The sequence below is a fragment of the Eleutherodactylus coqui genome, chromosome 4 (genome assembly GCF_035609145.1).
Source record: "Eleutherodactylus coqui strain aEleCoq1 chromosome 4, aEleCoq1.hap1, whole genome shotgun sequence".
Classification (NCBI taxonomy): Eukaryota; Metazoa; Chordata; class Amphibia; order Anura; family Eleutherodactylidae; genus Eleutherodactylus; species Eleutherodactylus coqui.
This window is the reverse complement of record NC_089840.1, coordinates 66,438,365-66,465,098: the sequence shown is the minus strand read 5'-3', so window position 1 is coordinate 66,465,098 and position 26,734 is coordinate 66,438,365. Positions and strand designations below refer to the sequence as shown.

Below are 26,734 nucleotides of genomic sequence, written 5' to 3'. Positions count from 1 at the left end.
TCCTCTCCTCTTCCCGTTGTTGTCCGGGTCCCCCAGGACTTGGTCCTCGACCCCCTCCTTGTCTCCATCTACACAGCCCCTATTGGACAAACCATCTGGAGATTTGGCTTTTAGTAACATTTCTATGCTGACGACACCTAGTTATATACCTCCTCCCGCGACATCACAGCAACATTCCTCCAGAATGCCACCGATTGCCTGTCCGCTGTCTCTAACACTATGTCCTCTCTCTACCTAAAATTAAACCTCTCTAAAACTGACCTACTGGTGTTTCCACCCTCTGCTAACTGACCTCATCCTGACATCTCCATCTCAGTGTGTGGCACCACCATAACTTCCAGACAGCACACCCGCTGCTTTGGGGTCATATTCGACTCTGATCTCTCCTTTACCCCCTATATCTAATTTCTTGCCCGAACATGTTAGCTGCACCTCAAGAACATCGCAAGAATTCACCCTATTCTCACCATGAACACGCTAAAAGCGCTCACTATTGCCCTGATCCACTCCCGTCTTGATTATTGAAACTCGTTGCTGATCAGCCTCACCTGCACCAGACGCTACCCCCTCTAATCCATCCTAAATGCAGCAACCAGGCTCATCTTCCTGTTCAGCCACTACTCGGACGCCTCTGCCCTCTGCCAGTCACTGCACTGGCTGCCCGTCAAATATAAAATTCAATTCAAACTCACCACCCTCATCCATAAAGCTCTCCACAGCACCGCACCGCCCTACATTGTCTCTTTCATCTCAATCCACCACCCAGTCCGCACCCTCCGCTCAGCTACTGAACTCAGATTAAGTGCCCCTTTATGTTGAGCCTCTCATTCCCACCTCCAAGATTTCTCCGGAGCAGCACCAGTCCTCTGGATGGGCTTCCCAAAATATCTGGGCAATCCCCGACGCACAAAACTTTAGGCATGCTCCAAAAACGCACCTCTTCAGAGAGGCATACCGTATCTCCTAAACCAAACCTCTCTTTACTCCACCTGATAACATGCTCCCTGCCCCTCTGACTGCAGTCCCTGCTAGCTATAACCAACCGCCCCCTGTAGTCATACCGATTTAACCACCACACAGCTTAAGTCTGACCACTCTCCACCTCACCATACTGTGCACATCTCCAGCCCCTTTACCTTCTGCATCACCCCATTATCTGTAGCATGTAAGCTTGTTGGAGCAGGACCCTCATCCCTACTGTCTCAATCAATTGATTACTTTATGTAACCGTGGTTTTTGTATCTTTGTTTCTTGTATCTGTTCTCCTGTCTTGTAAGCACTGCGGAATATGTTGGCGCTATATAAATAAAGATTATTATTACTATTACCCAAGTTAGCTCCCAGTGGCATAGCTAGAGGTGTCGCAAGGGCTGGACCTGGACCCCTAAGTCAGAGGGGCTCACAGACCCCTCTCCATGTTAACTTAAACTACAGCACTAGGAGTGCACCGCCACCGGTGCTTCTGCGGCGATCAGCTTCTCCTATACACAGACAGAGTGTCTCTGCAGCTCCCTCCCTTCAACCCCAGCACTCCTGCAAGGTCCTTCCAGTGGAAGCCAGTCACTAAATCTGTCATCATGCCACTGTCTGCCTGCCAGGCTACGTGGCTTCCGGCACAGTATAGCCCAACTGCTCCCCTATCTCTGATGCTTAAAGCATGAGCAGAGGAAGGAGTCCAGCTATGCCATGCAGGAAGTTGCACAGCATACTTGGCAGGAGCCACATTATGGCTGACTTTGTGAAGAAGGGACAGTGTCCCCAGCTCGACTGCACTTGTGAGGATTGGGGGGCTGGAGAGGAAGTGCTGGATGCTGGTGCAGGAGAGACAATGGAAGGGACATGAGCAGAGGAAGCCAGATGCAAGGGAGCTCCGCCCACACTGTCAAACTCCTGCAGTGAGCATGGAAGTGCCATTGCATGTTGTATATTCTCCCGTGTATGTATGTCTCTGAGCATGTACCGTACATACATGCCTATGTCTTTAGTTCTCTGTGAGTGTATGTATGCTTCTATGTGCATGTATATCCCTGTGTATTCTGTATAAGGCTTCATGTATGTGAGATGTATGTACACACATCTCTGCTATTAACTCGTTAGATGCGTGCGGGTCTGCCATGGCCTTTGATTTCTATGATACACTTTAATGCATTGCACTACAAAAGTACATGCAATATATTATCAAAGCAATCATAGCATCCGAAGTTCAAGTCCCATAGAAGGACAAAAAAATCCCAAAAAGAAATAATAAAAATATTTTAAAAAACAAGTTAAAAAAAAGATCTTATCTGCATACTATCCTCTCTTATTTTGAAAAAAATGTTCAGTATCATCGCATCCCTAACTAGCTGAACAATAAATCAAACACATTTTTTAGCTCATCCAGCAAATGCTATTTTTTGTTCATTTTGCCTCCCAAAAACATAATGAAAGTGATAAGAAAAGTATGTACCCCAAAATGGTACCAATAAAAACTACAGCTCGTTACTCCAAAAAGAAGCTCCCACAGAGCTCTGTTGATGGAAAAAAAGTTATGGAACTTTAAATACAGCGATGCAAAAAAAAATTTGTTGTAAGCAGGGAAACCCACAGGAAAAAAATATATCGTGTCAGTTATGCTGCAAAAGAATGCTGTAAAAAAAACTAAAAAAATAGTGGAACTGATGTGTTTTTTATCCCTTCCCTCCTAGAAAAATTAATAAATGTTAGACGATACATTATGTGTACTCAAAAGCTGATACCAATAAAAAGTATAGCTCGCCATGCAAATACCAGCAGTCATGTGGGTATGGCAAAGTATAAATAAAAAAGTTATGGTTTTTGAAAAGTGGAGTTAAAAATCTCCAAACAATTGTCGCTTCCTGGGGTCCAAAATAGGACATTTCACTAAGGGGTTAAAGGGGAAAAAATGCATGTATTAGTGCGACGCAGGTTTTGATCATGCAGCACATTACCACAGATCGGCTACATTTACATGTATCAGAAAATGGTACGGATTTTCTGCAGCAAAAAATGCGCACCAAAATCCACGTCATTTCTGAATCAAAAACTGCATATTTATGTGGATCCGCAAGGGATTTCTCCATTTCAATAAAAAAGGGGTGGAGCTGCAGCATCCAAGATGCGGGCCACGGCCTAGGAGACAGTGGGTTAGAATTTGTCATAGTGGCTCTACTGTCTTCCACCCGGAGGGTAACCGGTGACATGTCCAAGGGCCGAGGGCAGGTTTATAAACGGGGAAACCTAATTGGATTACCTTAGTCTCTTTTGTCACGGGTGACGCCACCGTTTCTTCTTTAGCGGGGAATTCCTAGATAGTGAAGTAAATCCTCTGTCGCGCAGCTTCCATGGGGGAATTCCTGGTTGTTTGAGTAAATCCACACACACACACACACACACGGGTACTTTTTAAAACATGGCCTCCGTAAACGGACGTGCGACCAGTCGTTTTACTCAACTTTAGCAACAAATACAGTTCAGCAGTTTTCTAGACAGGTGGCGTGACAGGGTGAACTTACGGGACATCAGGAGAAACCACAGCCACAGTTATCAGTAGTTCCTGGCCCGGTACCACACTCTTCTCTCTACTAATCTTTACCAATCCATACTCACGGTCAGGTTCATGCTACCGAACTCCTGGGGATAGTAGTCCCTGACAGTTATTAGGCCATTCTCTCTGCCTCTTTCATTCTGCACCACACAGGTTGAAGGGAACCTGTGTGGAACTCCTGAAGACCTCTCTGCTGCAGGACCAGGACAGAACGCTTTCAACCCAGAACTTTCTCAGAACTCCCTTGCACGTGCTTTGCAAGCACATATATCTCACAAGGTCACATGACAAACAAACGGATACATTTTCCAGACAGTCAACTCACATACCAGACAGTTAACTCTTTCAAGGCTGCAGCTAGGCAATGCACACCATTCTTGCAACACAGAAAACACTGACAAGACAACTGCATGCATACAGTTATGGAGGGGCCCCGTTGTGTTGGGCCACTACAGAGTCCGCTGTGGATCCGCACCAGTGATGCAGATTTTGATGCTGATTTTCCACTGCAGAAATTACATGGATATTCCACTGTGGAAATCCTCACTATTTTCAGCTATGTGTGAAACTACCCTAAAACTCATCATAAAAATTCATCCATAACATTTGATTAAAATATCCACAATTGTAGAGAAAAAAATGAATATTTGGTTTGTGGAGAACAGTAACACAGCGAACCGCACAGGGCGACATCAATCCTAAGGCCAGCCCTAGTTTGGGAGCAGTGGGGCTGTAGACCTTGAAGAGCTGTTTAGAGGTACTATTACTTTTTGGGGTACAAATAGGTGCACTACTACTATGGGAGGGCAAAGACAAGATCAGAGGTAGTAGCATAAATGGGATAAAAGAAGAAAAAAACCTCAGCGCTCACACCATAGAATAAGTGAAAGTAAACTGTACTGAAGGGACTAAAGATTATGTCACTTACTTCGAGGAGGCGCCTTTAGGGTAGGCGCCTCCTAATCCCAATGGGCGTATCAGAAATGGCACCAGCCAACGGTGACACTTGAAAAAGGCCGTGCGGCCGAAACGCGTTGTGTATTACTTACTATTTTATTAAACCGTGGAACTTGTTTATCACCGTTGGCTGGTGCCATTTCTGATACGCCCATTGGGATTAGGAGGCGCCTACCCTAAAGGCGCCTCCTCGAAGTAAGTGACATAATCTTTAGTCCCTTCAGTACAGTTTACTTTCACTTATTCTATGGTGTGAGCGCTGAGGTTTTTTTCTTCTTTTATCCCATTTATGTTTTTCTCCTTCATGTCATGATTGGAGCTTTCGTCTAGCTGCTCTCTCTTATGAGATTGCTTACAGCACCTATGAATACTCGTTTTCAATTGGAATTCAGGATCATCTACCTACTACACTCTCCAGTATCCTTCTAGTGAGCGCTTTATCCTCATTCAGAGGTAGTAGCATGTTAGGGAACGTGTGCAGGGATGAATGGTGACTCGAATAAGCTTATATGGTGGTGGACTTCAACTATATGGCTGTGATCACACAGGATGGGTTTGCCGTGGACATTTTGTGCGGAATTTCGCTGCGGCAGATCCGCCTGCGGTTGATAAACCCGGGGTTAGCCAGCCATGTGGACGAGATTTGTCAAAAATCTTGTCCACACAGGACAGCCAATCTACATAGTAACATAGTAACATAGTATGTAAGGCCGAATGAAGACATTGTCCATCTAGTCCAGCCTGCCTATCCTACTGTGTTGATCCAGAGGAAGGCAAAAAACCCCAAGGCCAGAAGCCAATTAGCCCTTTTGGGGGAAAAATTCCTTCCCGACTCCCTAATGGCAATCAGACTGTTCCCTGGATCAACCCCTAGTAGTTCCTACCTGCCTATATACCAGGATTGACACTTAACCTAATATTTATATCCTGTAATATCCTTCTCCAGAAAGACATCAAGTCCCCTTTTAAACTCCTCTATGGATTTTGCCATCACCACTTCCTCCGGTAGAGAGTTCCACAGTCTCACTGCTCTTACAGTAAAGAACCCCTTTCTGTGTTGGTGATGAAACCTACTTTCCTCTAATCGTAGTGGATGTCCTCTTGTTACCGTCGTGGTCCTGGGTGTAAACAGATATTGGGAGAGATCCTTGTATTGTCCCCTCATGTACTTATAGATGGTTATTTGGTCGCCTCTTAACCTTCTTTTTTCTAGAGTAAATAGTCCCAATTTGGATAGCCGCTCTGGGTATTCCAGTCCCGTCATTCCATGTATTAGTTTAGTTGCCCTTCTTTGAACCCCCTCAAGCACTGTGACATCTTTCCTGAGCACCGCTGTCCAGAATTGTACACAGTATTCCATGTGAGGCCTGACAAGTGCCTTATATAATGGAAGGATAATGTTCTCGTCCTTCGCCCCTATACCTCTTTTGATGCACCCCAAGACTTTATTTGCCTTTGCAGCGGCTGACTGGCATTGGTTACTCCAGTTTAGTCTATTATCCACTAATACCCCCAGATCCTTTTCCATATCACTTTTCCCTAGTGGTACCCCATTAAGTGAGTATTTCTGACATCCGTTCCTCCTGCCCATGTGCATAGTCTTACATTTTTCAACATTGAACTTCATTTGCCATTTTTCTGCCCAAGCCCCCATCTTATCCAGGTCCCATCTTATCCAGTAATCTGTCGTGGCAAAGCCGGCAGAAGCTGGCGCGGTTTCTCCAGCCGCACCATATCAATTTTTTTCTTTTCCGTTGCGGTAGCACTCTCCTCTATGGGAGCGCTGGCCACAACGGAAAAGCATGCAGCCAAGCCGCTCCAAAATCCACGGCTAAGTGCCGCGGGTTTCGAAGCAGCACTTTCCCAGCGGAAATCTCACGTTTTTTCACTACGGCCAAACCGTGAGATTTCTGGCAGGATTCTGCCCTGTGGGAACCTAGCGTAAGGAGAAGAGAGCAAAAAGTAAACAACACCAATCACAAGAGATAGCAGCACTGTAATTGCTGTCACTGTATAGAGCTGGTATCACACTATTATACGGTGACTGCATTATTTAGCGCTATACTAGAGCTGAGCCGCTGTGTAATATATACTGTATATTTTTTTTCAACCAGAGCCATAGTGTAATGCATAGTATAGCGAATGTTGTTCCAGTGACTTTTACGCCAATCCTGGGTCCAAGCATGTAATCTAAATGATCTGCAGCACTGCCAGCCTTTAACTACGCGCCTAGTTGCTTCATGTCCAGCGAAATATCAACAGAGTTGTTCATTATCTTCTGTCAACCAGTGATATATCTAATATATCTCTGATCCTATGTCATTTAGGGTAATGCATTATGTGAAGAAGTGTCTGTGGATCTTGGGCAAAAATAAATGGCTCCTTTTCAAAATTGCATCATTTCACCCATCCCCCATACAATCTAATTAAAAGTAGTAATTATCAGTATAAGTGTAAGCAATTGTATCTGCTTTTATACGCGTCCCAATTATTTTTTTGTGCTGACATTTTTGTGTTGTGAGGAGTAGGAGCTACTAAGTAACAAGCTTCGGAGACAGAGATGATGAAGAAGTGCAAATATGACTTATACAGAATATATGTGTTAATCTAACACCTAAAACACGTGGAAAGAAGGAAAACTGATTGAAAACTGGATTGGATGCTAGTAATGTATGCTCGATGTTCCTGTTATGCTTAAAAGGGGTTGAATTAAGAAAAGGGTCTTTAAAAAAAAACAGTGCCACCCTTGATCCTGTATTATGCAGCTGACACAAATTTAACAGTGAAACTCACTTTCAGATAACTTTTCAGAATAAGCTTCTGTGTGTGTATATGAGGAATAACACTATATATGGTCATTATATGACTTTTATATAGCATTCTTCACCATGTTGCCTTTGGCAGGCTGAACAGTATTTCTGATCTTCAGTTCTCTCTGAGCTGGTGGGAAGAGATTTCTGTTAGGTCTCCTATACATTGCACATGGTGAAACAGCAGATATTGTTATCTGTAGCAGACATGTATAAACTGCATCATGGAAAACATTATGCAGTAGTACTGAGCAGTGTGCATGTTATTTCAGTAGCTGCAGGACAGCAGCAGCATGTTTGTGTGAGTCTCTCTTCTTCCAGCAACTTCTTTCCCCTCACCACAGAGGGAAGAAGAGGTTCAAAGTCCACATGTTATCCAGATGTACGTGTGTTTTGAGGGTCTGTTAGGTGCACATTTAAAGAAGGAAATGAAGGGAAAAAAATATAGCGAGGCGAATATGTGGAAATTTTTCCTCTCCTTCCCTTTGGAAAAATTTAATTTGGATAAAGGGAAGAGGACAGAATATAAAAAAGGAGGAGGAGAAGAGAAGATGGCATTTGATACCGCAGACGTTTACTAACTGGCTGCAGGACTTCGCCATCTTAGCTAGCGCGATAGGGAAAGAGGTGATGGAGAACTGTGCCTTGCTATTTTGCTACTTGGATTCAATGGGGAGGCTTACAGAGTCTATAGGGTACAGACCTGGCTGCGGTATGATGAACAGTTCAGGCAGAGGAAAGCGGCTTGCCCTTCTGTGGGATCAGAAGAATATAAGCTAATTGGTTAAGAATGATGTTGACAATGCCGAACTTTTAAATTCCTATTTTGTATCAGTTTTCTGTCAGAGAGTAGATGAAACATCAACTGATTTTCCCTGTGCTTTTGGGGGAATAAAAGAATGCAGGCTATCTATAAGCAGAGAGATGGTGAGGGAACCCTTAGCTAACGTAAATGAATTCAAGTCTTAAGGTCAAGATGAATTACAGCCTAGGATACCAAAGGAAGCAACAGAGGTAATTGCTGAACCACTTACCAGAGGATTGGAAAAGGGCAAATGTTGTCCCTATCTTCAAAAAAAGGGAAGAAGGTAGATCCACGAAACTATAGGCCTGTGAGCCTGACTTCTATACTCGGAAAGATCTTTGAACAAATTATTAAATAGCATCTATTTAAGTACTAGGATAAAAATGGAGTAACCAGAGCCTGCATGGGTTTGTAACAAACAAGTCATGCCAGACAATGACCAAATATGGGATTGAAAAGGCAACTGTTAGGTGGATTCACAACTGGCTGAGTGATCGTACTCGAAGAGTGGTCATAAATGGCTGCACATCAAAGTTGAAGAATGTATCAAGTGGGGTACCACAAGGCTCTGTCCTAGGCCCAGTGTTGTTCAACATTTTTATAAATGATCTGGAGGGAATTGATGGGAAACTGATCAAATTTGCCGACAACACAAAGCTAGGAGAGATAGCGAACACTAGGGAAGAGAGAGAGAGAGAGTATTCAAAAAGATCTAGAGAAGCTTGCACAGTGGGTGGCGACTAACAGAATGGTATTTAACAAGGAGAAATGCAAAGTCCTACATCTGAGCAAGAAAAATGAAGAAAGCACATACATAATGGGAGGAATTGGGCTAAGCAACAGCAAATGCGAAAAAGACTTGCGTATACTAATAAATCATAGACTGAACTTGAGTCAACAATGTGATGCAGCAGCCAAAAAGGCAAACACAATTCTGGGATGTATTAAGAGAAGCATAGAGTCTAGATCACGTGAGGTAATTATCCCTCTCTACTCTTCCTTGGTCAGACTTCATCTGGAATACTGTGTCCAGTTCTGGGCACCCCACTTTAAAAAAGACATAGACAAACCACAGCAAGTTCAGAGAAGAGTTACCAAGATGATCAGCAGTCTGCAAATCAAGTCCTATGAGGAACGATTAAAGGATCTGGGAATGTTTTGCTTGCAAAAAAGAAGGCTGAGAAGAGACTTACTAGCTGTCTACAAATATCTGAAGGGCTGTCACGGTGCAGAGGGATCAGCCCTATTCTCATTTGGACAAGGAAAGACTAGAAACAATGGAATGAAATTGAAAGGAAGGAGACACAAATTAGATATTAGAAAAAAACTTTATGACAGTGAGGGTGATCAATAAGTGGAACAGGTTACCATGGGAGGTGGTGAGTTCTCCTTCAATGGAAGTGTTCAAACACAGGCTGAACAAATATCTGTCTGGGATGATTTAGTGAATCCTGCACTGAGTAGGGGGTTGGACCTGATGACCCTGAAGGTCCCTTTCAACTCTACTATTCTATGATTCTAGGCTCTTGCTAAGGGTGATAGCCTTATGCGGTACGCGCAGCCCTTTCAGGGGGAACCCTGGTCGTCAGGCTCAGCCAGTGTGTCACAGGTGGCAAGCCAATCTGGGCAATCAGGGGGACATAAGCCGGGATTGTGTTGGCAGTTTAACAAGAGACAAGTGTAAATTTGTGGCTAGTTGCATGTTTAAGCACGTCTTCCCACATTGTAATGCAGCATCGCACAGAGGGACAAAATGCATTGGAAAAGGGAAGGGGCTAGCTAACTTTGGAAAAAGGGATGACGCCGGTGAAGTTGATATCGAGATAGAGTTAAAACGGAGTTGTTGTTAATAGTCTTCCACAACAGTTTTAAAATTCCTGCTTCAGAGCATTGTGTTCATATTTCTACAAAAAAAATCTGCGGTCGGCACTAAGGTACCTCACAGTGGTTACTGGAAAGTTGGAGAAGGAGGTTCTTTTAGGTCGCATGGAACCTTTTGTCGAACCTCCTTTTACGGATTTTATAGTATCACTATTAGGTGTAGTCCCCAGAAAAGAGCCGAATACGTTTTGGTTGATTCATCATTTGTGGTACCCAAAGGGGGCTTTAGTCAATGACGGCATAGATCTGGGGCTGTGCTCAGTGGTTTATACCTCATTTGATGTGGTGGTAGGTTGGGTAAGAAAATATGATAGGGGGCGATGTTGGCAAAAATGGATATGGAATCGGCTTTTCTTTTCCTCTGGCACCCGGAGAGTATTCGCTTGCTTGGGTGTTGCAGGGGAGGGACATATTTTGCAGACAGATGTCTACTAGAGATGAGCGAACGTACTCGTCCGAGCTTGATACTCATTCGAGTATTAGCGTGTTCGAGATGCTCGTTACTCGTGACGAGTACCACACGATGTTCGGGTTACTTTCACTTTCATCTCTGAGACGTTAGCGCGCTTTTCTGGCCAATAGAAAGACAGGGAAGGCATTACAACTTCCCCCTGCGACGTTCAAGCCCTATACCACCCCCCTGCAGAGAGTGGCTGGCAAGATCAGGTGTCACCCGAGTATAAAAATCGGCCCCTCCCGCGGCTCGCCACAGATGCGTTCTGACATAGAGGAGGGAAAGTGCTGTCTTGGTGGAGCTGCTATAGGGAGAGTGTTAGGAGTATTTTAGGCTTCAAGAACCCCAACGGTCCTTCTTAGGGCCACATCTAACCGTGTGCAGTACTGTGGAGGCTGCTTTTTGCAGTGTTGCACATTTTTTTTTTTTGGTATATCGGCCGTGCAGAGCATTGCGCCCTGCAGTTATCCTCCAGGGCCAGAAGTGGTGGTTACGCAGGGACAGAAGACATATATTGTGAGACAGGGACAGAAGACATATTGATTGAATATAGGCAGTGGGCCTTTGCAAAAACATTTGGGGAAAAAAATCTATTTGGGCTGCCTGTGACTGTCCTCAGTGTTCTGGGTCTCTGCTGGGTGTAGTAGTCCTCCTAATTCATACGCAGCCAGCTAAGTGTTACAGCAGGCTTGCACAAAATTATTTCCTGGCTCTGTGTTGGCTGTTAAATCACCGCTGTATTGCAGTCCACAGTGCAACACTCTGCAGTTATTTGACATACTCCAGGGCCAGTAGCGGTGAGGCAGGGACAGAAGACATATATTGATTGAATATAGGCAGTGGGCCTTTCCAAAAACATTTGGGAAAAAAAATCTATTTGGGCTGCCTGTGACTGTCCTCAGTGTTCTGGGTCTCTGCTGGGTGTAGTAGTCCTCCTAATTCATACGCAGCCAGCTAAGTGTTACAGCAGGCTTGCGCAAAATTCTTTCCTGCCTCTGTGTTGCCTCTTACATCACCGCTGTATTCCTGTCCACAAGTGTACTGGGTCTCTGCTGGGGGTAGTTGTCCTAATTCATACGCAGCCAGCTAAGTGTTACAGCAGGCTTGCGCAAAATTATTTCCTGGCGTTCCGTAAGCGAAGTCAGCCTCCAACCACAGGCCAATAAGCGGCACATTTAAGTACAGCGTTCTGTTTCTGCACTACTGGTAATACACCATGCTGAGGGGTAGGGGTAGGCCTATAGGACGTGGACGCGGGCGAGGACGCAGAGGCCCAAGTCAGGGTGTGGGCACAGGCCGAGCCAGTGCGGTGGCCAGGGGTAGAGGCAGGGCCAGACCGAATAATCCACCAAATGTTTCCCAAAGCGCCCCCTCGCGCCATGCCACCCTGCAGAGGTCAAGGTGCTCAACGGTGTGGCAGTTTTTCACAGAGATGCCTGACGACCGACGAACAGTGGTGTGCAACCATTGTCGGGCCAAGATCAGCTGGGGAGCCACCACCAACCAGCATGTGCAGGCATATGATGGCCAAGCACCCCACAAGGTGGGACGAAGGCCGTTCACCGCCTCCGGTTTGCACCACTGCCTCTCCCCCTGTGCCCCAACCTGCCACTGAGATCCAACCCCCTCTGAGGACACAGGCACTACCGTCTCCTGGCCTGCACCCACACCCTAACCTCCGCTGTCCTCGGCCCCATCCAGCAATGTCTCTCAGTGCAGCGTCCAGACGTCGCTAGCGCCACTGTTTGAGCGCAAGCGCAAGTACGCCGCCACGCACCTGCACACTCAAGCGTTAAACGTGCACATTGCCAAATTGATCAGCCTGGAGATGCTGCCGTATAGGGTTGTGGAAACGGAGGCTTTCAAAGGTATGATGTCGGCGGCGGCCCCGCGCTACTCGGTTCCCAGTCGCCACTACTTTTCCCGATGTGCCATCCCAGCCCTGCACGACCACGTCTCCCGCAACATTGTACGCGCCCTCACCAACGCGGTTACTGCCAAGGTCCACTTAACAACAGACACGTGGACAAGCACAGGCGGGCAGGGCCACTATATCTCCCTGACGGCACATTGGGTGAATTTAGTGGAGGCTGGGACAGAGTCAGAGCCTGGGACCGCTCACGTCCTACCCACCCCCCGAATTGCGTGCCCCAGCTCAGTGGTGGTATCTGCGGCGGTGTATGCTTCCTCCACTAAACCACCCTCCTCCTCCTCCTACGCAACCTCTGTCTCGCAATCAAGATGTGTCAGCAGCAGCACATCGCCAGCAGTCGGTGTCGCGCGGCATGGCAGCACAGCGGTGGGCAAGCGTCAGCAGGCCGTGCTGAAACTACTCAGCTTAGGAGAGAAGAGGCAGACGGCCCAGGAACTGCTGCAGGGTCTGACAGAGCAGACCGACCGCTGGCTTGCGCCGCTGAGCCTCCAACCGGGCATGGTCGTGTGTGACAACGGCCGTAACCTGGTGGCGGCTCTGCAGCTCGGCAGCCTTACGCACGTGCCATGCCTGGCCCATGTCTTTAATTTGGTGGTTCAGCGCTTTCTGAAAAGCTACCCACACTTGTCATACCTGCTCGGAAAGGTGCGCCGGGTCAGCGCACATTTCCGCAACTCCAAGACGGACGCTGCCACCCTGCGGACCCTGCAACATCGGTTTCATCTGCCAGTGCACCGATTGCTGTGCGACGTGCCCACACAGTGGAACTCTACGCTCCACATGTTGGCCAGGCTCTATGAGCAGCGTAGAGCTATTGCGGAATACCAACTCCAACATGGGCGGCGTAGTGGGAGTCAGCCTCCTCAATTCTTTACAGAAGAGTGGGCCTGGTTAGCAGACATCTGCCAGGTCCTTGGAAACTTTGAGGAGTCTACCCAGATGCTGAGCGGGGATGCTGCAATCATTAGCGTCACCATTCCTCTGCTATGCCTCTTGAGAAGTTCCCTGCAAAGCATAAAGGCAGACGCTTTGCACTCGGAAACGGAGGCGGGGGAAGACAGTATGTCGCTGGATAGTCAGAGCACCCTCATGTCTATATCTCAGCGCGTTGAGGAGGAGGAGGAGGGGGAGAAGCATGAGGAGGAGGGGGAAGAGACAGCTTGGCCCACTGCTGAGGGTACTCATGCTGCTTGCCTGTCATCCTTTCAGCGTGTATGGCCAGAGGAGGAGGGGGAGGAGCATGAGGAGGAGGGGGAAGAGACAGCTTGGCCCACTGCTGAGGGTACACATGCTGCTTGCCTGTCATCCTTTCAGCGTGCATGGCCAGAGGAGGAGGAGGAGGAGGAGGAGGAGGAGGAGGAGGATCCTGAAAGTGATCTTCCTAGTGAGGACAGCCATGTGTTGCGTACAGGTACCCTGGCACACATGGCTGACTTCATGTTAAGATGCCTTTCTCGTGACCCTTGCTTTACACGCATTCTGGCCACTACGGATTACTGGGTGTACACACTGCTCGACCCACGGTATAAGGAGAACCTTTCCACTCTCATTCCCGAAGAGGAAAGGGGTTCCAGAATGATGCTATACCACAGGGTGCTGGTGGACAAACTGATGGTAAACTTCCCATCCGACAGCGCTAGTGGCAGAAGGCGCAGTTCCGAGGGCCAGGTAGCAGGGGAGGCGCAGAGATCAGGCAGCATGTACAGCGCAGCAGGGGCCCATTCTCCAAGGCCTTTGCCAGCTTTCTGGCTCCCCAGCAAGACTGTGTCACCGGTCCCCAGTCAAGGCTGAGTTGGCGGGAGCACTGAAAAAGGATGTGAGGGAGTACGTAGCCGATCGCACGACCGTCCTCGGTGACGCCTCTGCCCCCTACAACTACTGGGTGTCGAAGCTGGACACGTGGCCTGAACTCGCGCTGTATGCCCTGGAGGTGCTTGCTTGTCCTGCGGCTAGCGTCTTGTCAGAGAGTGTGTTTAGTGTGGCTGGGGGAATCATCACGGATAAGCGTACCCACCTGTCAACCGACAGTGCCGACAGGCTTACACTCATCAAGATGAACAAAGCCTGGATTTCCCCAGACTTCTCTTCTTCACCAGCGGACAGCAGCGATACCTAAACAATACGTAGGCTGCACCTGCGGATGGAAGCATCGTTCTCTATCACCATCAAAAACGGGGACCTTTTTGCTTCATCAATCTATGTATAATATTCCTCCTCCTCCTTCTGCTCCTCCTCCTGAAACCTCACATAATCTCGCCGAACGGGCAATTTTTCTTAGGCCCACAAGGCTCAGTCATATAATTTTTCTAAACAATTTTTATACGTTTCAATGCTTATTAAAGCGTTGAAACTTTCACCTCAACCAATTTTTATTTTAACTGTGCTGCCTCCAGGCCTAGTTACCAATTAAGCCACATTAACCAAAGCGATTAATGGGTTTCACCTGCCCTCTTGGTTGGGCATGGCCAATTTTTCTGAGGTACATTAGTACTGTTGGTACACCAATTTTTGGGGGCCATCGTCTACAGTGTAATCAAATTAATTTTTAGCCCACCTGCATTACAGCTGACGTTACATCAGCTGTGTTGGGCACTGCAATGGGATATATTTATGTACCGCCGGTGGGTTCCAGGGAGCCACCCATGCCGTGGGTCCACAGGGAGTTGTAACTGCATGTGTCCACTTCTAAAGAACCCCAGTCTGACTGGGGCATGCAGTGTGGGCCGAAGCCCACCTGCATTAAGCACGACATTACCTCAGCTGTGTTGGGCACTGCAATGGGATATATTTATGTACCGCCGGTGGGTTCCAGGGAGCCACCCATGCCGTGGGTCCACAGGGAGTTGTAACTGCATGTGTCCACTTCTAAAGAACCTCAGTTTGACTGGGGCATGCAGTGTGGGCCGAAGCCCACCTGCATTAAACATGACATTACCTCAGCTGTGCTGGGCACTGCAATGGGATATATTTATGTACTGTCGGTGGGTTCCAAGGAGCCACCCATGCTGTGGGTCCACACGGAGTTGTAACTGCATGTGTCCACTTCTAAAGAACCCCAGTCTGACTGGGGCATGCAGTGTGGGCCGAAGCCCACCTGCATTAAACATGACATTACCTCAGCTGTGATGGGCAATGCAATGGGATATATTTATGTACCGCCGGTGGCTTCCTGGCACCCACCCATGCTGTCAGTCCACAGGGACTTCACAATAGGGAGTTGTACCTGCCTGTGTCTATGAATTAAAAACCCCGGTCAGGTTGGGGCATGCAGTGTGGGCCGAAGCCCACCTGCATTTAATCTGACGTTAGCTCTGCTGTCCAGGGCACTGCAATGGGATACATTTATGTACAGCCAGTGGGTTCCAGGGAGCCACCCATGCTGTGGGTGCACACGGAATTCCCATTGTGGAGTTGTACCTGCCTGTGACTATTTATAAAAAAACGCGGTCTGACTGGGGCATGTAGACACCTTGACAGAATGAATAGTGTGTGGCACATAGGTTCCCTATTGCTATGCCCACGTGTGCAGCTCCTGATGGTGGTGGCACAGGATTATATTTCTCATTGCTTCTGTACAGCATTGTGGGCTATCGCCCCGTCCCTTTTAAAGAGGGTCGCTGCCTAGCCGTGCCAACCCTCTGCAGTGTGTGCCTGCGGTTCCTCCTCATGGCAGACGCACTTATAAATAGACATGAGGGTGGTGTGGCTATGAGGCCAGCGTGTGGCATGAGTGCAGCTGAAGGCTGCGCAGGGACACTTTGGTGTGCGCTGTGGACACTGCGTTGTGCGCGGGGGGGGGGGGGGGGGGGGGTTGGGCAGCATGTAACCCAGGAGAAGTGGCAGCGGAGAGTGTCATGCAGGCACTGATTGTGCTTTATTGGAGGTAGTGTGGTGCTTAGCTAAGGTATGCATTGCTAATGAGGGCTTTTCAGAAGTAAAAGTTGTCGGGAGGGGGGGGGGCACTCTTGCCACTATTGTGGCTTAATAGTGGGACCTGGGAACTTGAAATGCAGCCCAACATGTAGCCCCTCGCCTTCCCTATCCGTTGCTGTGTCATTCCCATCACTTTCTTGAATTGCCCAGATTTTCACAAATGGAAACCTTAGCGAGCATCGGCGATATACAAAAATGCTCTGGTCGCCCATTGACTTCAATGGGGTTCGTTACTCGAAACGAACCCTCGAACATCGCGGGAAGTTCGTCCCGAGTAACGAGCACCCGAGCATTTTGGTGCTCGCTAGAGATGAGCGAACGTACTCGGATAAGCACTACTCGTCCGAGTAATGTGCTTTATCCGAGTACCGCTGTACTCTTCCTGAAAGATTCGGGACGCGCTGCGGAGCGGGGAGCTGCAGGGGAGAGCCGGGAGGTACAGAGGGGAGATCTTTCTCTCCTTCTCTCCCGCCCGCTCTGCCCCGCTCCCCGCTGCGACTCACCTGTCAGCAGCGGAGCGCCCCGAATCTTTCAGGACGAGTACAGCGATACTCGGATAAGGCACATTACTCGGACGAGTAGTGCTTATCCGAGTACGTTCGCTCATCTCTAATAAAAACCAATCGCTATATACAATCAATTAATCTAAAAACAACTCCCCTTACAGGTGCAAACACTTACAGGTCGATGGAGCACAGCCTGCAGGACCCAAGATGGCGGCGGTCTTTAATGTTATGATGGTGACACAGCAGCGCCAGCATCCCAGTAATGAACCGTGCATGCACGGGATTCTATTGCTCATGCGATACTGTGACCGGGAAGCACACGTTACCAGGGCGACCAGCATCAATAGGTAAAGTAGCGTCTACGGCTAGTATAGAGGCTCAAAAAGGTTGTGACCAGCAAACTCCTCATGGTTGACAATCATAAGGGCATTGTAGCGCTGCAAAGTGCATATACAGAACTATGTTACTTGCGTGATACCACCCCATGGGGGAACATACATTGCTATAGAGACCAATGTACTCAATTTACACTACGAAATACATATAACGGAGGGCAGAACTTCTATGCCCCTGGAGCATGTAGTGTGGTACCTCAGTGCAAGTGTCAAGTTGGTGGAAAGGGACTGCAGAAGTCAGGTTGCAAAGTAAACCAAAACAGCTTTATAACTCAAGAAAATGAGAGCTCAGGTAAATGTGCTTTCAACAGTTCACATGAGATGACTTTGTGATAAACAGTTACATTTGCAGGCATTAATCACTTCTGCATTTTCCTCAAGGGATTGGTACCAGAAAACTACATTTGTACCTTATGCTGTTCCTTCCAGCTTTTCTCCATGGATGTGCTTATGACTGGTGACATAGTTTCCTTTTCTCTTCTTAACTTTTCCTCTTTTCCTTTTCCCTCTGAAGATCTCAACTAAACAGTTTTTGCTCTAGAGTACTCACACTTGAGATGTTGTTTCCTTCCCACCACACTGGCTGGCTCTGTGATAACTTAGCAGAGTCTTTCTCCCCGATCTACTTCAGCCTTCTCTGAGGTGGCTAGATTGACTTACTCACTCCTCTCTTTTACACTACCACACTAGCTCAACCTATAGTGGGGATCTAAGCGGCCAATCCCAGACCCTCTATTCTTACTAAGCCTGGCTAGCCATTATCCTTGGTATTTCTAGGTTACCTGTACTTACTAAGGGACTGGAGAACATCGTCAGTAAACTACACACAGTGAGGCATGAAATCACATCACCATAAAATGAAAACACCAATTTTACAATGCATGACAAACAACATAACAAAAAAATCTTGTTATCTGTATAGCACCAACTTATTCCACAGCACTTTTAAGTAATTTATTTATTGCCCCCACCAAACTGAGTACTCATTTTACCAACCTGGGAAAGATAGAAGACTGAGCTGACCTTGAGCAAACTACCTGAACCACGTGGAGATTGAACTCTTCACAACCTTCATGTCGTGAGCAAGAGCTTAGGACTGAATTTCTGCTGCCTTAGCACTCTGAGCCACATGAGGCTCTGTATATGAATTAAACCTTTACCTAATGACAGAAGTGCAATAGTACCCAACTCTTGGGTACTACAATAGTACCCACAGAAAATATTAAACCCACTCTGTGCTCCTCAAGGTCTACAGCTCCACTGCTTCCAAATCAGGGTTGGCTTTAGGATAAATGTCGCCCTGTGCAGTATGCTCTGTTACTGTTTTCCAGAAACCAAATATTCATTTTTAATCTACAATTGCCCATGTTTGCAAGCATAATACGCCCAAAAGAGAGGTCAGTGTCTATTGTTTTGCATACTGGAAATTCCAGCAACACATTTGCTATACTAGTGAGAATGAATCCATTGCTAATAATGGGTTCTATTCTCTGTGTATTTGGTTGCCGGAATTTCCAGCAAGAATGGGCATATAAAATTGTGAAGAATTCAGCTTTATTTGATATTGAGGCTATTAACATGCCAGACCAATATATATAGAAAACGGGCGCACAAAAGAGAAAATTACAAGCTGAACAAAAATCAAAAGAGTTAACTGGCCATCAGCTCAAAACAAAAGAGAAAATGTCACAGAGCAGGAATCCACAAGCAATTGCGATGCTACCGTGGATGCATCTACTTCTATCCAACTATCGACTAGTGATGAAGGTGGGCAGTCCCAGAAAATCCAGTTTAACTTAAATTTAGATGATGTCCCTGAAGCAAAAATAAATGAAGATGTCAGGCCTATTCGTGATGGAGACGTATTAGAGTATTGGCAAAAGAAGGATTTTATCCTAAATTGAAGGACTGGAAAAGACTGTATGAAATGCTACTTAGACATTAAAGCAGTTTGGTGAGGGGGGGCCTGTGGGTCCCCCTGACTTAGCGACCCACTAGCACTTGTGACCCCTATAGCTACTCCACTGCTGTAGTTAATATAGATGAGGTATAGGAACAAAGTTTATAATTTAGGTGCTGTTAGGGCTTCTTTAACCCCTTAATGACATGACCTATTTTGGGCTTAAGGACGCAACGATTTTTGGCAGATGTTCTTCTCCATTTATCAAAAGTCATATTTTTTTTTATTTTTCCGTTGCCACGGCTGTATACAGGCTTGTTTTTTGCATGGTGAACTGTAGTTTTTATCGGTGCCACTTTTGGGTACATTGACTATATTGTAAAACTTTTTTTTTTATGATAGCAGGGAGAGAAAACGCATCAATTCTGCCATGGATTTTTTTTTACAGCGTCAATCATGCAGCATAAATAAGACAATCCATTTTTTCTGCGGGTCGGTACGGTTACAACTATACCAAAATTCTTACATTTTTTTATGTTTTTCCACCTTTCTGCAATAAAACCCCTTTTTTAGGAAATCTTTTTTTTTTTCTAAATCGCTGCATTCAAAGTCCTGTAACTTTTTTATTTTTTGATGTACGGAGCTCTATGGGGGCTTATTTTTTGAGAGACGAGCTGTAGTTTTTATTGGTACCATTTTGGGGTACATACGCGTCGTTATGGATGCGACAATACCAAATATGTGGGGTTTTAATTTTTTTAACCTTTTTTTATGCTAATCTAAGAAAAAGCATAGAAAAAGGGTTTTTTAAAACTTTTTTTAACATTGTTTTTATATTCATTTTTTTATTCTTTTTTTTTACAACATTTGTGTCCCTCTGGGGGACTTTCACCACAGCCCTGATGATCGCTGTGATAAGGCATGGCAGGGCAGTAGCCATAACATCGCGATAACATCGCGAGAGCCGGCCGAAGACACAGAGGGAGCGCGCTTCCTCTGTGAACTCTTTCCCTGCTGCGATCTACTTAGATCGCAGCAGGGAAGGGGTTAACAGCGGGACGCCAGCTGTGACTGACAGCCGGCTCCCACTGCGGGATAGCGTGGGATCATATGTGATCTCGCGCTATCCCCAGGACGTAAGTTTACGCCCTGTTGTGGGAAGTACCCCGCTCCCAGGACATAAACTTACGCCCTGGAGCGGGAAGGGGTTAAATGAGCGTATGCGCAAATATGCTAACGTAAGCACAACAGATTTGCGCATAGAACTGTACTTTTTTGCGCACACAACTCATGTTCTTATGTGCGCAGGACAACCCTTCCCCAGCCCTAGGCTATCAAACCTAATGAGGTCCAGATGTGTTCTCCTATTCATGGAATTGTGCAGCGTATTGCAGATTTGCGCATGCATTTGAGCACCTCCCATAGACTTTTATGTGACTTTTGCTGTGCAAATACACAGAAAGCTAGAGCAGGTCTTATTTTTTGCCGCGTGCACAAAATGCGAACAAAATTATCATTCATGTGAAAGAACCCATTGACGTCAATGGGTTCTATTCTCTGCATATTGCGCAAGTATACTTTGTGAGAGCAAAAACGTGCATAAAAAAGTTTGTCTGAAGAAGCACTTCTGAGTCTGTTCTGAGATCATCTTTGAGGTGAGCAGTGAAAGGATTGCAATTTTGAAAGCAGGATTATGAAATGAAAAATTCTCCATTGTTAGAAGCATTGTAGAACTTGCCGATTACAGATAATACTACTGCTCCTGTAGAGGGGAGTTGGACTCAATGTATTTGGGCGTTTATATTTTCTGCTTCTCTGTTAAAAAAAAGCTAAAACTTTGTAATGCGTTCTTCTTGTTAAAGGAGCTTTGTGAGTAGAGATGAGCGAGTATACTCGCTAAGGCACTATACTTGAGCGAGTAGCGCCTTAGCCGAGTATCTCCCCGCTCGTCTCTAAAGATTCGGGGGCCGGCGCGGGTGACAGGTGAGTTGCGGCAGGGGGCGCGGGGGTGAGAGAGATCTCCCCTCCGTTCCTTCCCGCTCTCCCCCGCCGCTCCCCGCCCCCCGCCGACCCCCGAATCTTGGTGGGGAGATACTCGGCTAAGGCACTACTTGCTCGAGTAATGTGCCTTACCGAGTATACTCGCTCATCTCTATTTGTGAGTTATACTAATTGTCTACAAACTGGATATGCCTAAAAATAACAAGAGATCATATACTAAGGCCTCCTGCGCACGGGCGGATTTGCATCATGAAATCCGTAGCGGGATTCCGGCTCCGGCTTCTGCAGCAAATCCTGTCCACAGCATGCTTTGAGAAAATGCGATTTACTGCCCACAGGCAGATATCAATTGCGATTTTCTGCTAGCTGGGGGAAAAAAACGCAGCATGCTGCGATTTTGTGCACAGGCAGCTTTCATTGAAATCAATGGAAGCCATCCATCCCGTGGCCATTCTGCAATCATCATTGCAGAATCGCCGCAGGAGCCACGTCATCGCCATAGCGATGGTGCGGCGTCCTCTCAACTGCGCACATGCTGGCCGGCGCTCCGGCGGGCACATACGCAGCAGAGGAGGCCGCGTCATCGCTATAACGTCAGGGCAGCATCCTCTGTACTCTGTCCTCTCCAAGTCAGCACATTCGCAGCAGAGGAGAAAATGCCGGACAGGTAAGCTGGGGTCACTAGCGGGGCACCAGGTCGAATCTGCTGCGGGAATCCCGCATGCAGGGTCCGACCTGTCCGTGTACAGGCTAAGCCTGGTGAAGTTCCTTTTCCTGAAGTATTAGCGGATTTCTGATGTCTAATCTGTATCAGCTTATTACCCCAAGGGGGCAACTTTAGCACTATGTCCTTATTTTTATCTTAATGCCCCGTAACACTGTATTTGTACTGATATTTGAAACATTTTCAATAAAGATTGATTTAAAAAAAATAAAATAAAATTCTTGCAGTATTGTTAGGCATACCAAATATAAGAATTCATTTAGTATAGTGACCCCCCAGAAGTATTACTACATAATTGTACTTATATCTCAACTTGAAAGTGGTGGCTAGCAGTGTTTCTCTTAGATAAGGATAGAGCAATGCAATGACTCTGCTCCCTTCAGCTTCCCACCCTTTAGCCAATCAGCTCTAAGCTGTTGGGAGGAGCAAAACTTATATAAGTTTATGTAATGTTTTAGAAGGATCAGGAGTAGAATGTCCTGTAATGTAGAATGTAGAATGTCCAGTGTCATCTAAGATCCTCACAGCTCCTACCGGTGATTTCTGGAAGCGATAAGGTGCATAGTGCAGGCTGAAGATCTTCAGGACTGTTGTGTAAAACTCACGGAACAGATATAGACACAGCAGTTACAGCCACCACCTTCAGGATGGGACATGAACAACTGGATTGTAAAGGACTTGAAACTTCATCATCTGGATGCTGAATAAACAGGAGTCAACTGTTACCCTTCCTATCTCCCTGGACTATCTTCCAGTATACCTCTACACCAAGGCATCACACCAGGTAGCAGAAACCATCTCTTACTATGAACCCCCAAATCTTTCACTGTAGTATAGCCATGTGGGAGAGGGACATATACGATAACTGTCACTGTCCAGATAACCTCCTGCTACTCTGGCACACTTCATTAGTAAGCAAATTGATTCCTTTGTTTACATCAACACTTCACTAATATTTCTAGCTTCACCAACTCTAGTATAAAGACTATGTACACATTTTCAAACATTTTTATTGTTCAAATGCATGTAAAATGAGGAATGAAGCAACATTGCAAATAGTCCTGATTACAAACATCCCCATGTTTTGTGTATACAGCTCTTAGGCCGGCTGCACACGAGCGTGACGGGCTCCGCCGCGGAATATTCCGCGGCAAAGCCCATCACGGCGCCCCCCAGAGACCCCATACTCACCAGCGGATCCGGCGTCTTCGCTCCCGCATGACGCTTCCCCTCCCACCGCCGCCGCGTTACATGACATGCCCACTGCGTCACATGACGCGGCCGGCCGCGTCATATGATGCGGCGGCGGTAGGCGGGAAAGCGTTTTCACGCTATCTTCCGCTGTGTTACAGCGGGAGATAGCGTGAACGGACGGCTTCCATTGACTGCAATGGAAGCCGTCAGCGCATACCCCCGCGGCAAATAGAGCATGCCGCGGGTGAGGACGGGAGATTTCACGGTGCGGAATTCCGCGGTGGAATTCTGCACCGTGTGCCCTGAGCTATTAGGTTCAATAGAACCTAATAGCTGCGGGGAATGCAGCGGATTTTCGCCGCGAATTACACGGCGGAAATCCGTTCGTGGGAAGGAGGGCTTATGCAGACAAATGTTTCTCCATGGTTACAGTCAACCAGAGGCGTAATGTAAAGCTTCTGGGCCCCAATGCAAAACCTGTAACAGGGCCCCCAAATATAATGCTTTATTCATAGTACTGGGCTCCCTATATGGAGAAGAGAGGGCTTATGGGCCCCCTAAGGCTCCTGGGCTTGGGTGCAACCGCATCCCCTATAGTTACGCCAATGCAGTCAACCAACAAGGCTAGTTTGTAGACTGATCCTACAGTCATGTATGCTGCTTTCCATCTGCCCTGTTCTACTATTGGTAGTTTAACAGGAGGCATAGAATGCAATATCACATGGCTGCAGGATCAGACTATACATTGGGTTTTTTGGATTCTGTAATCATGGAGATAGATATATAGAATTGCATAGGAGCTGCATACAAAAAAATTGTTGAAAACGATATTTGAACTGGCAATGGAGCTATAAGAAAAATGGTGGAAAAAAGGCACAAAGTGGGAAATTCTCTGAAGACAAATATGGTGCACAATAACCGCAAATTTGGGTGCAATCTCTTGCATGCCAGCTCATGTCACATTTTAGAAAAGGGGGTATGGCTTGTCAGGAGGTGCATGGCCCATAGACATTTATGTATGGTTTATGCCAGAAACTTGTCCGTAACTGGTGTAGATTTCCATATAGGCACATAGATCTGTGGGATCTTAATATAATCTCCACCAAAGCCTGATGCACTTATTGTATGGAGAAGTGAATGCCTCTTCAACATTAGATGCATCTTAGATGGTCTAAGATGTATCTAATGTTGAAGAGGCATTCACTTCTCCATACACTAAGTGCATCATGCCTTGGTGGGGATTATATTAAGATCAGCCTTTCAAACGTCGGTCTTCATAAATTCTCCCCCTATAGTCTTCATCGGTAACATCGAGATTTTATACAACTATTTCTGAAAATATTCAAGACAGAGCAAATTTTATGTAATTCTGAAGACTTAGAACATACCTCTGGCATCAAAGAACTCATCGTCTGAGCTGTCCACTGAGTCATTCACGATTTTCTGCAGGTGCCACTGGGCACCACTAAAGCGTCGTGTTCCACCTAGAAGAATTAAATAGAAATGGTTAGTGTGTGCTCAGTGCTGGGATATACACAACAATGTTATCTACATCAGACTGTGCTCTATATGCAGGACCACTGGTGTAAAGAGGTTGTATCAGAACATAAAGTTATCCCCTATCCACAGGATAACGTGCTGATCAGTGGGGGTCTCACCGCTGAGAACCTGCCGATCTGGAGAACTACACTCCCATGCCCTGCTCTTCAGTCACTGCAGAGTCACTGGACACCGCCACAGTGCACAGACAGTAGTGGAGACAGGAGAAAGTAGTGCTGGTTACACGAGCACACTAATGCACCATTCACTTTAAATGGGACTGCCGAGTACCCGAGCAGTGACCGGCTAAGGTATTTCTGTCACTCCCATTGAGACGAATGGTGCACTGATCCCCCCCCACGATCAGCAAGTGATTCTTGTGATTCTGTGAATAGGGGATAACTTTATTTTTAGCTACAACCCCTTTAAGGTACTTTTACACAGAATGACTGTCAGGCGCATATGCGCTCAACAGCCGTCCCGACTATTTTCGCTCTTGTGCTTTCACAGAGGAGCAACAATCATTCAGTGAATGGGGGTGGAGCGCACCTGAAATCTATTCCAGCCGCCCGCCTCCATGCACTGAAAACCTTTATACATTGTTACCTTCTTCTCAACTTTCCTGACTGTAATCAAATAGTAAATCACAATCTACTGGCAGGCCTTAAGAGATCTTGAGGTTAGTCCGACTTACCGCTGGCTTCTACACAGATGTGGAGAAGCTGCTTACTCATACAACAATGTTCTAGTAAAATTTCCCAGTCTTGATAAGTCTTGACCAGTACTATTTTCTGAGACTAAAGGTACCCATACATCTCCAATAGCTCTCAGGCTAGCATTCATGGGCAGAGTGAAGTAAGCCACTGCCAAACAATTGAAGTGGCTGCTTATCACCAGGGGGAACAAAAAGAATTTGTCATTGAAATTCAAAATGTCTGCTCCTTTTTTCCCCAGACATCATCTGTCAGGCGAGAATTTGGAGAGCCCCACCTTCCACATACATACAATAGTCATCCAGTCCTACCTAACTTGTCGAGTTTGGATGACTTTTCCCTACTGTTTATGGGGGCCTTTACACAATCCTTCACCACCAATATACACTCTAGCAAAGAGTAGGGAAGAATGGTGGCGCGATAAAGTAATATGAGGAGAAGTCATAGCAGTGTAACAAATACAATAAGCCACCACTCTTCTGTACCTCTGATAGCTAGCACTATTATGGACACACCAGAATTTGGCAAAAAGAAGCCTGCAGCCGCATCCCCCTCCTCCCTGGTTTCTATTTTTTGTATTACGCTAGATGTATTTTTTTGGTGGTTGAAGAGGTTTCCGAACATTCACAGGCGGCCAGAAGATGGAGATGCCAAGTTTTCATATATTTACATGCACTACTTTTTACGAAAAAAGTACGCTGGTTATAAAACTCTTGAGTTTATATTGTGCTTTGATAAAACCTTTAGGCCACCTGTCCACGGCTGGGACGGAATATCGTGAGCCATATTCTGCCGCAGAGAAGAGGAGGAGCACTGACAGGTCTCTGCGATGAGCCTATCTAATAGATAGGCTCACCGTGGAGAATCATGGCAAATCACATCATGCCGCAATTTCAATCCCGCGAGTGGAAAATTGCTTTGATTCTCCGCTCATGGACGTCGGGCTGCCCTTTCCATCATTAGCCTATGCAAAGAGTGTCATGTAAGGTCCACCGGCGATTTATTGCCGCGAACCTCACAATGACAACTCGCCCGTGGACAGGAGGCCTAATACAGATTTAGTACTAAGTACAGGCAGCAATCCAATTTTTTATTACAATGCTTTGTGTTACAGTAAATCAAAAAAAGATATGAAGGAAAAAAATGTGATAGCACGTTGTATATTCTCTTGTACATGGAGATCACTCAAGCTGATGAAGGAAACAATATGCCAGCTGTCTGTATCAACACAAATATGGTCAGGATACAGAGATAGGATCCATATGTTTCATTATGTATTACAAGTTACATAAATGCAGCATTCAGCAGATTTATTGTCCTCTTGTGTGAAGTTTGTTAATATCCAGTTCAGCCATTTTTCTCACATAGGTAACAGATTCTGGGGAAACCATTAAAGGGGTTGTCCCGCGCCGAAACGGGTTTTTTTTTTTTTCAACCCCCCC

At 46.4% G+C, this 26,734-nt stretch overlaps 1 protein-coding gene across 1 annotated transcript in view; it reads right to left on the bottom strand.

The window, feature by feature from the left end:
• PITPNM3 (PITPNM family member 3) overlaps nt 1-26,734 on the bottom strand; it is a 498,866-nt gene that overhangs the window by 313,404 nt on the left and 158,728 nt on the right. The window contains exon 3 of the mRNA XM_066599616.1: nt 24,429-24,524. Coding sequence (XP_066455713.1) covers nt 24,429-24,524 — 96 coding nt within the window. The remainder of the gene's footprint in view (nt 1-24,428; nt 24,525-26,734) is intronic.